At 45.5% G+C, this 15,339-nt stretch overlaps 1 protein-coding gene across 1 annotated transcript in view; it reads left to right on the top strand.

Moving 5' to 3' along the window:
• The window catches only part of PKD1L1 (polycystin 1 like 1, transient receptor potential channel interacting), a 315,437-nt gene that overhangs the window by 155,185 nt on the left and 144,913 nt on the right, over positions 1-15,339 (top strand). Inside the window, exons 33-34 of the mRNA XM_072153131.1 lie at positions 9,324-9,542; positions 11,670-11,909. Coding sequence (XP_072009232.1) covers positions 9,324-9,542; positions 11,670-11,909 — 459 coding nt within the window. The remainder of the gene's footprint in view (positions 1-9,323; positions 9,543-11,669; positions 11,910-15,339) is intronic.

Genomic DNA, 15,339 nt, shown 5'->3' with positions numbered 1-15,339 from the left:
CGGGGAGGAGGGTCTCGAGGCGGGGTTTCGGCGAACTTCCTCGGATGCTGAACGTCGGAGGAGTGCTGAACGTAAGTATGTGTCCTCAGATACGGATTTAGACAGAGTCCCCAGACTCTGAGTCAGAAGTATTTGGATTGCGGAGAAATTCAAGTGCATTAAATAATTCTCTCACAGACCGCAGTCTTTTATTGCTGTTACGGGGTATGAAGCTAGAGGCTTCCCCCGTCCTATACATCCAGATGCTGCGGTGATTAGTGCGCAGAACCTCCATACTAAATATACCAGAAAACGGGAGTGTTTTTTGGAGTACCATTGTAGACAGAGCTGGTTTGCTCCACAGTTTTGCACCCTGCCTTTTTTTTTTTTTTTTTTTATTGCAGAACACAACATATCTGCTCTTTTATCTCTGGTCATTAATACCAAGTAGATCAGAGGTGTAGGGCACATAGATAATAGGGCACCGCTGGGGAGACCTTATTCAATAAATGGTGCTAAGGATATGGAGTCATTCAGGCCATCGGGTTTCATGCATTTCATCCGAAAAATCCATTGGGGCTCTTTTCTTAGGATGCTGTTATTCCAGTCCCTTCTTCATTGGGCTGGACATATTCTTTCTATGCCCTGAAACCTTAGGGCCTCTAGCTTACCATCATGATGTTGATGAATGTGGTTGGCCAGGGGGGTATCTTCCCCTCTCCTCACATTACCTATATGGTCCAAAATCCTGACTCTGAATTCTTTTATCGTCTTGCCCACATAATTTCTAGGGCAAGGGCAAGTCGCCAGGTAGACCACCTCGGCAGTTCTACAATTAATGAACTCTCTATTCTCATTGATCAGTGGTGGTGAACCTATGGCACTGGTGCCAGAGGCGGCACTCGGAGCCCTCTCTGTGGGCACCCAGGCCATCACCCCAGCATGAAGTTCACCAGACAGGACTCAAAGAATCTTCCTATAGAATCTTTCTACAATGATAGGCGAATTTGCCCTCCTCCTTTTAACTGCATTGGTGTCCCTAGGAGGCTGAACAATTGAAAGTTGTCAAAGAACAAGGAGAAATAAATTACTGCTCAAATTGCTGCGCTAGCACCTTGCAATAAATAAGTGGCTTTTGATTGAAGTTTGGGCAATCAGGCTATAAAAGGTTCGCCATCACTGTCATAGATGGTACCAGTAGAAACACTCTGAAAGGTTTTGCTTTGGTGAATATATTTGCAGGCTTTACAGCTGCCACATCTGTATGTCTCCTTGATGTTGCATTTCTTTAACCAATTATCTTCAGAGACTACTGGTCTGAGGTGGCTATGGACAAGACAATCCCCCAAATTTCTTCCCCTTCTGTATGTAATAGAGGGGTAGGGTTCAATTCTGTTTTTGAGGTCCTGATCGTGTTTTAAGATGCCCCAAAATTTAGTCAGGATGTTTTTGACTAGAGATGAGCGAACATACTCATCCGAGCTTGATGCTCGTTCGAGCATTAGCGTACTCGAAACTGCTCGTTGCTCGGACGAGTATTTCGCCAGCTCGAGAAAATGGCATCTCCCGCCGTTTTGCTTTTTGGCGGCCAGAAACAGAGCCAATCACAAGCCAGGAGACTCTGCACTCCACCCAGCATGACGTGGTACCCTTACACGTCGATAGCAGTGGTTGGCTGGCCAGATCAGGTGACCCTGGAATAGACTAGCCCCTGCCCGCGTTGCTCGGATCATTCTCTGTCTGGATGCCGCTAGGGAGAGAGCTGCTGCTGGTCAGGGAAAGCGTTAGGCTGTTCAATTAGAATAGTGTTAGGCAGGAGTGATTCTACAAGAACCCAACAGCCCTTCTTAGGGCTACAATAACGTTTTATTTTACTTTTTTTTGTTTGCTTGTGGCTGGGCTTGCTGGCATTAGTAGTGCAGCTAGTACCATATTGTGAGGAATTTGCTGGGAGACTTGCGACCGTTGTGTTTAGCTGTTAGTGACACGCATATCCACCTCAAACACCGAAGTGGGACAATTTATTAGGGGTTTGATTAGAATTAGGCAGAGTCTGCTGATTTATTTTTTTTTACCTTTATTTCTTTTTATAGCTCAAACTCATCAGGCACAGCACAAAATCCAGTTGTGTGCTGTCAGTGTAGGTTAGAAACTAGCCATAGCAATAGGATAACATCGTTTTGTTTAAAAAAAAAACACACAAAAAAACACAAAAAAAAAAAAATTGAAGTTTACACTTTAATTTTGAAAATGTTTAACCCGAGGGCTAGGGGTAGAGGACGAGGGCGTGGACGTGGGCGTCCAACTACTGCAGGGGTCAGAGGCCGTGGTCCTGGGCGGGGTGCTACAACACCTGCTGATGAGGGAGCAGGGAACGCCGCAGAGCTACACTACATAGGTTCATCATGTCTCAAGTTACTGGGACTCGTGGTAGAGCACTGTTGATGCCAGAACAGTGCGAAGAGGTGATGTCGTGGATTGCGGACAATGCTTCTAGCCATTTGTCCACCAGTCAGTCTTCCACGCAGTCCACCCATGTCACCGAAATCAGCACTCCTCCAGCTCCTCCACCTCAGCCTCCTTCCCCCCAGTCTGCCCCTTCCCAGCAATATTTGGCATTTGAACCGGCATACTCTGAGGAACTGTTTTCTGGACCCTTCCCACAGTCACAAACCACTTATCCGGTTGCTGCTGAGCAATTTTCCGATGCCCAGGTTTTCCACCGGTCGCAGTCTGTGGGTGATGATGACATTATTGACGTAGTGGAAGAAGTGTGTAAAGAGGTGTCGGACGATGAGGAGACACGGTTGTCAGACAGTGGTGAAGTTGTTGTCAGGGCAGGAAGTCCGAGGGGGGAGCAGACTGAGGGATCGGAGGATGATGAGGTGACAGACCCAAGCTGGGTTGATAGGCCGGGTGAACACAGTGCTTCCGAGACTGAGGCGAGTCCTATAGCAGAACAGGTTGGAAGAGGCAGTGGTGGGGCCAGACAGAGAGGCAGGGCCAGAGCTGGTGCATCAGCGCCAAATGTTGCCCGTAGTCAAGCTCCCGTGGCGAGGGCTAGATTTTCAGAAGTCTGGAGGTTCTTTAAAGAAACACCGGATGACCGACGGACTGTGGTGTGCAACCTTTGCCAAACCAGGACCAGCAGGGGTTCCACCACTACTAGCTTAACTACCACCAGTATGCGCAGGCATATGAATGCTAAACACCCCACTCAATGGCACCAAGCCCGTTCACCTCCAGCCGGGCACACCACTGCTCCTTCCCCTGTGTCATTTGCTAGTCAGCCCCCTGCCCAGGACCACGGCCCAAACACCTCCCATGCGAAAACCCCATGTTCGCCTCCACGATCCTCCACAGCATCCACCAGCGTTCAGCTCTCCATACCCCAGACGCTGGAGCGCAAAAGGAAGTATAGCGCAACCCACCCACATGCCCAAGCCCTTAACGTCCACATCTCCAAGTTGCTTAGCCTGGAGATGCTGCCCTATAGGCTGGTAGAGACCGAGGCCTTTCTAAACCTCATGGCGGCGGCCGCCCCTCGGTATTCGGTCCCCAGCCGCCACTACTTTTCCCAATGTGCCGTCCCAGCCCTGCACAATCACGTGTCAGAGAACATCATCCGTGCCCTGACCAACGCCGTTTCTGACAAGGTCCACCTGACCACGGACACGTGGACGAGTGCTGCCAGGGCAGCGCCACTATATATCGCTGACGGCACATTGGGTTAACTTGGTGGAGGCTGGGACCGAGTCTGACCCTGGGGCTGGTCATATACTGCCGACGCCAAGGATTGCGGGTCCTACCTCGGTCCAGGTCTCAAAGGCCTACTATGCCTCCTCCTCTTCCCACCCCTCCTCCACCTCCTCCGAATTACCATCCGTGGGCATGGCGCCATCAGTCGGTAACTCTAGGCACAGCAGCAGTGCCGTCGCTAAGCGACAGCAGGCGGTGCTCAAACTGCTGAGCCTAGGCGATAAAAGGCACACCGCCCAAGAGCTATTACAGGGCATCACGGCGCAGACTGATCTGTGGCTGGCACCGCTGAACCTGAAGCCAGGCATGGTTGTGTGTGACAACGGCCGTAACCTGGTGGCGGCTCTGCAACTCGGCAGACTGACACATGTGCCATGCCTGACCCATGTGTTAAATCTGATAGTTCAGTGTTTCCTCAAGACATACCCCAATCTGTCTGATTTGCTCACGAAGGTGCTCCGCATCTGTGCGCATTTCAGGAAGTCCAGCACAGATGCTGCCACTCTCAGGGCAGCGCAGCGCCACCTCCAACTGCCCGCTCACCGACTGTTGTGCGACGTGCCCACGAGGTGGAATTCAACATTAACCATGTTATCCAGAGTTTACCAGCAGCGCAGAGCGATTGTAGACTGCCAGATGTCAACTTCCACCAGAACTGGTAGTCAGGTCAGTCAGCTTCCTCAAGTCTACAATGAGGAGTGGACGTGGATGTCTGATATCTGTCAGGTGCTGAGTAACTTCGAGGAGTCAACACAGATGGTCAGTGGCGATGCCGCCATCATCAGCCTCACCATCCTGCTGCTTGGCCTGTTGAAAAACTCTCTGGTAAGCATGAAGTCGGAAGCTTTGCGCTCGTCACAAGAGACGGGGGAAGAAGATTCCCTTGTTGATAGCCAAAGCACCCTTAGGTCTGTTTCTCAGCGCATATTGGAGGAGGAAGAGGAGGAGAATGTTGGCGAGACAGAAGAGGGGACCATTGTTCAGTCCTTCACTGTTCAGCGTGTATGGGCAGATGAAGAGGAGTTGGAGGAGGAGGAAATGGGCAGTCAGGCCAGTGAAGGGAGTGAATTCTTGCGCATTGGGACTCTGGCGCATATGGCAGATTTCATGCTAGGCTGCCTATCCCGTGACCCTCGCGTTCAAAGAATTTATTCCAGCACCGATTACTGGGTATTCACTCTCCTGGACCCACGGTACAAGCAAAAGCTTTCCACTCTCATCCCTGGAGAGGAAAGGAGTGTGAGAATGCATGAATACCAGCAGGCCCTGGTGCACAAGCTGAAACAGTATTTCCCTTCTGACAGCGTTAGCGGCAGAGGGCGTACTTCAGCGGGTCCACTAGTGAGGGAGAGTAGGCGAGCAGGCAGCTTTTCCAGCACTGGCAGGGGTACGCTTTACAAGGCCTTTGCCAGTTTTATGTCACCCCAGCAAGATACTGTCACCTGTCCCCAGTCTCGGCAGAGTAGGGCTGATCTTTACAGAAAGATGGTGAGGGAGTACGTTGCTGACCATACCATCGTCCTAAATGATCACACAGCTCCCTACAACTACTGGGTTTCAAAGCTGGACATGTGGCACGAACTGGCGCTGTACGCCTTGGAGGTTCTTGCCTGCCCTGCCGCTAGCGTGTTGTCCGAGCGGGTTTTCAGTGCAGCTGGTGGCATCATCACCGATAAGCGTACACGCCTGTCGACTGACAGCGCTGACAGGCTGACGCTTATCAAGATGAATTAAGCCTGGATTTCTCCGGATTTTCATTCTCCACCAGGTGAAAGAAGCTCAACCTGAATAATGTATGCACTCCTCCTCCTCATTGTCCTCCTTCTCCTCCTCTTTGTACAGTAAAGCATAGGAAACTGGCTATTTTTTGGCTCTGGCTCTAGCTATAGTACTGTATGTATTTAATTTTTCTGGAGGACCACCTACCTGCTCCTCTGGTTTGAAAACTTTTTTGGACTGCCACATACAGGCACTATCCAAATTAAATTGTCTCCATAGCAGCCTCCACATGTCGTCTTCTTAGCTGGCTCCACACGTTGTCTCCATTGCTACTTCCACACGTAATCGCCATAGCTGCCTCCAAAAGTCGTCCATATAGCTGCCTCCATACATGGTCTCCTTATCAAACGAACTGTGTCAGGCAGAATTTTGGGTTGTTTTCATGTCTTCCACATCAAACTTGTTAACTTTGTCGCCACCCTGCTGTGTAATCCACAAAATATACTGGCAAACTTTTATCATTTACCGATATTATTTCAGCGCTTCTTGCGCATCTGTTTACATTCCCCTCACCCGCCATATCCTAAACTTATAAGAACGCTACTACACTTGATCTTATACAAAAGGTTCTTAGAAGTGCCGTTTGGGGAGTAGCCGAGAGACAGGGGCTTGGATTGGCGAAAGCTCGGCTGGCAGCGGAGCGCCAGCTCCATCTCAAGATCCAACTAACATAGTTTTAACTGAAGCACCTTTAATCTACTACTAGTTCACTGCCTCCATACATCGTCCCCTTATCAAACTCGGCCCATCTGTCGCCGCCATGCTGGAGACCTGAAGTTGAAATCATAGCAGCGCAATATGGATGCCCTATACTGTCGCGCTTAATCATGGAACCATTTCCGTAAAAACAATTAAAAATAGAACCACTATGCTATTCCATTATTCCTAGGTGAAATATTCAAACGACCCGGCCTGCTTTGAAAATTATAATTTTTTCAAAGTAAACGCTTCTGGCCCCCAGGCCCATTTTGGGTGGTAAGGAGCCGAGAGACAGGGGCTTGGACAGGCGAAATCTCTGGACCGCCAGCTCCATCCCAAGATTAGGCAGCCTCAGAGGCATCCGTGCATGCTGCCCCTGCTGTTTCCTGTCCATTTTGCCTCCACGATCCTCCACAGCATCCACCAATGTCTCATTTCAACTCTCTATACCCCAGACGCTGGAGCACGAGAGGATATGCAGCACATCATCCCCTTATCAAACGACCTGTGTCGGGCAGAATTTTCAGGTGTTTCACCAGATACATAGTGGAACTCGGCCCATCTGTCGCCGCCATGCTGGAGACCTGAAGTTGCAATCATAGCAGCGCAATATGAATGCCCCATACTGTCGCTCTTAATCATGGAAGTCGTCTCCATGGCTGCCTCCACATGTCGTCCCCTTATCAAAAGAGCTGTGTCAGGCTCATTTTTCGGGTGTTTCACCAGATACGTTATGGAACTTGGTCACTATGTCGCCACCATGCTGTGTTAACGACTAAATATACCGTCAACCTTTTGTTCACATAGGAAATAATTTCACCTCCTTTGGTGAAACCTGAGTCCATTTAGGGTATGTCGCCATGACACTCTCTAGCCTGCCACAGCTGCCGCTGCCTCTGCATGCCGTCCCTTATAGTGTCAGGGTCAATTATTGGATGTTTTAGATGCTATCTAGCCTCATTCGGTCACTCTGTCATGGCCATGCTGTTGCCCATAATTTTGGCATAATGGTGCGATTAAGCAGCCTCAGAGGCATCCATGCATGCTGCCCCTGCTGTTTCCTGTCCATTTCCATGGTGTTTCCATCCTTTTCTGAGGTTCCCAGGTGTTTGGCCAAGCTTCCCTGTGCAGAGCCTTGGTCCCCTTGAAAAATGCTCGAGTCTCCCATTGACTTCAATGGGGCTCGTTATTCGAGACGAGCACTCGAGCATCAGGAAAAGTTTGTCTCGAATAACGAGTACCCAAGCATTTTAGTGCTCGCTCATCTCTATTTTTGACCATTGGTGCTTTGTCATCCTAAGTGCCAATAAGGCGTATTATATTCTTTCCTTCCTCTCTAGATTTTGGAACCAACAAAGATGACCTATCCTTTTCCTTTGCAAAGGTTTTTGCCTCCCTTAGAACTTTGTCTGGATAACCCCTGTTGAGGAAACGATCTTGAAGTTCCTCAGCCTTGGTCTCAAAGTCAGAATCCAGTGAACAGATCCTTCTAATACGCAGGAACTGTCCCTTTGGAATACCCCTCCTCAGGGGGGGGTGGATGGTGGCTTTGCCATGATAGGAGGTTATTTGAGGCAGTGGGTTTACGGTAGGCCATTGTTTCTAGGGTTCCATCATTCATGATGGTAATAAAGAGTTCCTGGAAGGAGATGGTCTCCAGTTTGAACTCCGATGTTAAATTTATACCCACATTGTTTTCATTGAGGGTATTTACAAATTCCCTCCTCCCCGTGACGGGGACCAATGGGAGGAGATGGGCGTAGTGTCAGCAGCGAATTCTTTGTTCGGAGGGGCGAAAACATACCCTCCAATAGAAGCGCGGTCCCGGAATGAAGGGGCGGAGCCAATTGCTTAAAAGCACAGCTGATCAGCCGCGCCGACAGCTACGACTATAGCTTGTTTTCTCTCTAAAATACTGTCTGTATGTCTGTATGAATGAGATCAGAGACAAATTCTATCTCCATAACGCTCCCCTTATGAGCCCACTTTGCGGTGAGCGAAACGCGTAGGAAGAGAGATAGGGAGACGGAACGTGGTGATGAGAGAGACCATGTTTGTAGTAGCAGTGCAGGACAAAAAATTCTGTCAGTTACATTAGAAGGGAGTTTCTTGAATATATGGTTGTGAAAGCATGACAGCCTAACTCCCTTACTGGACAGTCGGGTCAAATATATCTAGGAAGCATGAATGTTCCGGGTTGGATGGCCCAATGATCCTGCTTATTACTAAATGTGGATTGCTACCAATGTTCCACATTCATAATAGACTGCGGGTGAATGTGTAATAAAAAATTCCACTAAAGTCTATACATTATGGGATATATCAAGCCTGTACTATACGCTTTTTATCCATTTTTTTCTGGGGGGAAGTATACCTGCTTTTTAATAGAAGAATAAATAAAAGTTACATTTTAACCTCCAATAAACCACGTCAGTGACCCCAACAATGTACATATACAGATGTAGCAAAGCTTAAAAGAAATCTACCATCAAATTTGAGCATTATAAACCAGGGGTCTTTACTCATAGATCCAGGAAAAGTGACTGTGTTAATCTTCTAATATTTGTTATTCATGGCCTCCTTCCTTATAAAATCAACTTTTAAAATTTTGCTAATAACCATAAGGGCTCTTGGGGGCATTACCAGAGTCCCTTTTTGTGTTTTAGCTTTAAAGCCTGTAAGTCTGTATCTACCTCCCCCTAAACTCCCCCTCTAGTTGATTTTAGAAGGAAGGAGACCATGGATAACAAATAGAAGATTGCCCCAGTCACACTGCCTGGATTTATGAGCAAGTGTCTCTGGGTTATCACACTTTATTTTGATGGTAGATTTCCTTTAACATGACTTGTAGCCATTTCACTGTACTGTAGGACAGAGCATTTGTTTTCTCATGCAGAAAGTGACAGTATGACAGTGTAGACAGGAAGTCATGTTAAATATTGCTACAGCTGCATACTATATTTATATACCTATTATTTGTTAGGTGATAGAATAATTTGCTTATTGCTTGGTGTGAATAATATTTATATAAACTGCTAACTGGCGATGTCAGTTCATTGATATACAGAGAATTTCACTTATTTATTCATATTATCCATTCATATTAGGTAACAACTGAAAGTGCCTTGCTGATAATTAATTATACACGATCAATAGTTAAAAGGGAATTACAGTACACCGAAAATGCAAGAAATATAGAAAATATGAAAAAACTGGTGGAAAATATTATATTGTTGATATCTAGTGCTATGGAGGTATATTCCAGATGGCCTGAACTGAAAACCATTTTTGAGGATGGAGTAAAATGTATCAGTGATTTGATGTTGGTAAGTTTCATTAAATATACTCTTCCCCTCCTCCTGCCCATGATAATTAGTGCAGTTTTACATATTAGAGATTTCTTCTCAATAATATCGTAATCAGTGGACCAATTTATTTATTTATCTAGATGTACTCATGTACATTTGTATATTGTTTTTCTGTTCTTCTGGAATTTTTCACACCACATTCTGCCATTCCTAGAAAATAATATAGTACATGTAAATGAAATGAAACGTATACCTGGCTAAACTCTTTTAAGGGTGGATATCTACTTTATTATACTAGGACCTATACTTAATGTTAATCATACACGTGCAGCGGTAGAACACTTGAGTGGTCGCACATGAATTTGAACACCTTTGGCAAAGTTTTTCAAGCAAGCAGTCTTTATAAACATTACAGTTTTATTGCTGTATATTGTTTAAAGGGGTATTCCAGGAATCGGCATAATTCATATACAAATGGGTACTCAAAATATAAGCTAATGTGTAATTAGCTGTTATTCAAAATTTTGCTCCCCTTAGCAGAAAATGCTGGTGACATAGACTGTTATGACGAATTAAAATACTACTGGCCCTTTAATCAGCCCGTTAATTTCCTCTGTGCGGTCCGTTGCGGAGAAGACGCAGGACAAAAGATGGCCGCTGGTCACATGTACACATCACATGTCCTGCACCTGCCTGGGCAGGTCATGTGATCACCACTATGCTTGGCTGTAGTCAGTTGGTGGAAGTGCATCCAGTATGGCCAGTGTTGTGGTGATGTGCAGGGATGGCAGTTATACATCATTACTATGGTAACAGAGCAAGAAAATCTGTTATATCATCACCGGGAGCAGAGCATAAGAAGGATGAGGAGTTACTGAGAACTAAAGGATCCTGGGACTTGTAGTTTCCAGTGGCAGCCATCTTAGTGATAACTTCATATACTTTAGAGAGGCCATAAAGTTTGTAAATCATAAAATCAAACTATTTAAGCTCCATTTTGTGACTAAGGACATTGAGTATTGTTATATTCCTTTATTTATATCATCATGGGATTTTTGTCAGACGTTCATATACCCGGAATACTCCTTTAAGCAATTAAGATCCCCTGATACAGACTAAAAACAAAAACTCAAATCAATCGGTTTCCCTAGAACACACATAAATAAACAAAGTTTAATAAATGTATTCGCTATCCTCACATCCCAAAAATGTCTGACTTACTACTTTTTACCAGTTTTGGCAACTTGAATAAAAAGTACTCAAAAAGTCATGTAGTTCCCATAATGGAACCAATGAAAATGTTAGTTGCTTCTGCAAAAAGTGATACCTTACACGAAAGTTATGGGTGTCATAGCCTTTGTAGAAAAAAAATGTCAGCAGAATGTCATATTTTCATTTTTTAAGGCATTAAACAATAACAAATACCTTTATTATTTTTCCGTTGACATTGTCATATGAAGAATTTTATTTTGCAATGAGTTGCATTTCTTCTTTCCCACCTTGGTGGAGCGCAACTTGTACTCTAGGATTTGAGTGCACCCAAGAATGTCCAGGAAGACTAAGATACTTGTTAGTTTTTTTTTTTCCTTTTAAATGTTCCACATTTTGGATAATGAGTTTTATATTTTAAAGCCATCCCCAAATGCCCTAACATGTTTATGAGTTTGATAGCTGGCTTCAGAGCAGGTTACAAGGGAGAATAATCAAATCCCACATTTCTCCACAGTCTGTTTCAACCGTGACATTAAAAATATTAACTTCGATGATCGTGGGTGATGACTTGCATAAAGCACTGCATTACTTTTTTGCAGTGTTAAAAATGGGTGATAGTTTTCCTATTAGACTGGGCCTCTGGCACCACTGCAGCCCATGATTGCATTGTGGGTATTACAGGGTAAAACTTCTTCCCTAAAAGGAGATTGCTCTGTTCAGGGGAGATGCAGTAGGAGCCAGGTTACATATTGCACCAGGGTTCTTGCTTCTGATTGCATGAGAACACTGACTGTATAAGTTGCAGGAAAACTGTCTTCATCCTTGGGCTCTAACTGACCAGATGCTCCTCCTGTATTGTTAATCGTGTTACTTGATAAAATATGATTGGTGAATTTTAGTGTACTAATATTTTTTCACATTTTTTTTGTCTAGAAATGTATTGCTTCAACAAAAGAAACCCATTTTAATATCAGTACAAACTTCTTGGAACTTCAGACCACTGTGCATGCTAATGTGGGTAATAACATCCAAAGGATTGGTTCCTCAACATTTTACTTGCCAAAAATTCAAGATGTTGACAACAGAAGACAGAACACTAGTATAAAATGTTACATTAGCCAGCTAAAAACTTTTAAGAATAATCCCTTCTTTTGGACAAAATTGCCTTCAGAGGTAAGTGCATGCATGGCCAGTTTCTTATTTGTATAGTATAATCAAAATCCTCTAACTCAAGTAGACAAGTTACCGTATATACTCGAATATAAGCCGAGTTTAAAACCCTAAATCGGCTTTTAAGAAAAAAGAAAAAAAAAAAGTGCATCACATTCCGAGGCCCTTCTGGCAGGTCCTCTTCTATACATCAATGCTTCGGCATTGGCTCTGTGTCTCCGCACGATCTGTCACACGCATCGTGATGTCAGCCGCACGCTGATATTCTAGTCAGAAAGTGAGTACACTTTTGTTTTTTTTCCTACAGGCTATATTCTGGGGGGGCAGGGGCTGCAACCTATATACTGGGGGGCAGGGGCTCCTACCTATATACTGGGGGGGCAGGGGCTCCTACCCATATACTGAGGGGGGGGGGGGACGGAGGCTGCAGGCAATATACTGGGGCAGGGGCTGCAGCCTATATACTGGGGGAGGCCGGGGCTGCAAGCTATAAACTGGGGGGTAGGGGCTAGTTGCTATATACCTGGGGGGGGCAGGAGCTGCAGCCTATATACTTGTGGGCGGCATAGGCTGCAGGCTATAAATTGGGGGGCAGGGGCTGCAGACTATATACTTGGGGGGGGGGCAGGGGCTGCAGACTATATACTTGGGGGGGCAGGGGCTGCAGTCTATATGCTTGGGGGGCAGGGGCTGCAGTCTATATGCTTGGGGGGCAGGGGCTGCAGACTATATACTTGGGTGGGGGCAGGGGCTGAAAACTATATACTTGGGGGGTGCAGGGGCTACAGTCTATATGCTTGGGGAGCAGGGGCTGCAGACTATATACTTGGGGGGGGGGCAGGGGCTGCAGACTATATACTTGGGGGGGGCAAGGGCTGCAGACTAAATACTTGGGGGGGGGGGAAGGGGCTGCAGACTATATTCTTGGGGGGCAGGGGCTGCAGGCTATAAACAGGGGCGGCAGAGGCTGCAGGTTATATACTGGGGCGGCAGAGGCTGCAAGTTATATACTGGGGGTAAAGGGCTGCAGCCAATATACTGGGGGAGGCAGGGGCTGCAGCCAATATACTGGGGGAGGCAGGGGCTGCAGCCTATATACTGGGGGAGACAGGGGCTGCAGCCTTTATACTGGGGGGGGGGGGTCAGGGGCTGCAGAGTTTATACTGGGGGGGGGGGGTCAGGGGCTGTAGCCTATATACAGGGTTGTTAAGCACTGCAGCCTATACAGGGTCTGGCAGGCTATATACTACAGGGGCTGAATTGCTAAAGATTTTTTTTAAGCCTTTGGGTGATCTTTATATAGTCATGAGCAGGTGGTGGTTCCTAATTCTTCACCGCTATATAGTGGCTGACATGGGCTCTGCACAATAAGTGCAAATAAGATTGATCTATCACCAACCCAACAGTCTATTTCCTTAGATACCACTACAGTGACTGAGATATTATATATAATGTTTGACAATGAGAGGGGCCATCATTACCCTGCAACTCCCTAAAGGGTACCCATGCGTTAATAACTAGGCCACAGATATAGCCAACAGTGCCGCAAGTGCTGTTAACATGGTCAGTTCAGCTGCTCATCCCAGCTGCTACATGCGATCATAACAGCAATGAAGGAGAAGTGAAGCGGTGAACAGCTGATGTCCCCAGAAATGAGTTTGTCTGAATGGGGTGATGAATAGACAGGAGGACTGAACTCTGTCTGAAGAGGGCTGAATGCGTTGTACTAAAGATCAAATTCAATCCAGGCGGGGAGGAATTTAACACCTAGGCTTCCAAACCAGTATTGAAGAGGTATGACATATAAGGGCCTCAAGAACCCTGGGTAAGCGTTTTGTTAAGTAAACATTCCTTTTACATATTAATTCACTAACCATATGACTGATGTCCATTGAACTATATAAGTACAGGAGAATAACCTCCCCAGGTCTATATAAGTGTTGTACACTAATGTTAGTGGACTGAAAAAAGGTGTAATCAACATATAAGCTAACCCTAAAGATACAAGAGGGCTGTTAAAGGTAGCTTGGCCTTTGGCCCCCTCCTTTTTTTTTTTCTTCTTTCCTTCATGTAAGGAAGGAAGAGGGAAAACCAGGGTGCATGCTCAGACCATGGGTCCTAGACGCAAGCCAGAGAAATCAAAACCGGTTGCTTTTTTTTTTTTTCGCCAAGAAATTCTAATATGCATAATTTGGAAACGGAAGAGAAAAGAAAAAAGGGAGAAACACTCTGAGAATGTCAACAGACCTTTGAGCTTCTGCGGAGGACCCCAAAGACGACCTCAGTGATGAGAGCACATCACTCAATATGTCGACTGTGGCATCGCAATCAGAATGAATGACAGAAGAGGCTATGGAAAGAATCTTGAACAGACATCATCTAAAAATTCAAGCCGAATTCAGGTCTATCTCAAGAGATAAAGAAGGACATTTCTCAACTGGGGGACTGAACAGCCCATCTAGAAGAGTCAGTTAGCGAAATAACCGATACTTGTAACACATTAATTGGAGTTGTTTTAGCTTGCAGAGATGCTATAAAACAACAGGAAAAAAAATTGTGGAGCTAGAAGACCATTCCCGACGAAACAACATAAGAATACCAGATGCTATTATAGAAGCTGACCTATTGAACTTCATATGGGACTTCATGTCCTCTATGCTCCCAGAGGCTACTGATTCAGACTTCAAGATTGATAGAGCCCACAGACTGAGGAAATCAGCTGCAGCACCACATTCTGCCCCTAGAGACATAATTGTGAAGATCCATTAGTTCCATATTAAAGAAGATTTTGATGTGCAGAAAGAAAAATGTGTGGAAAGGTTCGAAAACCTGATATTTTTCAATGATGTCTCGCCATTGACCCTGAACAAAAGAAAAGATTTCTGGATGGTAACCGCAATTCTGCAAGAAAAGATTATTCGCTATTCATGCATTTGCAACTCATCTTCATCAAAGAGGACCAGAAGTATATCTGTTCTTCTGTAACAAAGGCGGAAGACCTAATGATAAAATGGGGTTAGATGCAAGAAGCCCAACGAGCACCCAATAAGAATTTATATATCCCCCAAGCGATTAAAAATGACTGGAGTATAGTTACAAATTAACAGTATGTATTTATATGATACAGGATTGTTGGCATTAAAGGTCATCTAGGGATCTAGGGACCAGCGGCGTTTTATGTTATATAATAACTAGCGATCACTGTTTGTTCATGTCTAAGATCATATTTATAACCATTCTTGCTCCCACATTTTGCTTGGTTGTTTTAAATAATTTGAATCTCTTATGTTGATCACCCAATCTGGACCGCCTGGTGAATACCACTAGTACTCAATGTTAATCCAAATAGTTTTTTGGGGATTTTCATCTCCCACAGTGGCTATCCTCCTGTCAGTCTAGACAATACCTGGGCGAAACGGTACAAGTCGAATAC

Source organism: Engystomops pustulosus, chromosome 5 (assembly GCF_040894005.1).
Source record: "Engystomops pustulosus chromosome 5, aEngPut4.maternal, whole genome shotgun sequence".
Lineage (NCBI taxonomy): Eukaryota > Metazoa > Chordata > Amphibia > Anura > Leptodactylidae > Engystomops > Engystomops pustulosus.
Note: the sequence above shows the minus strand (reverse complement) of the source record. Positions and strands in the feature narration are given on the sequence as shown.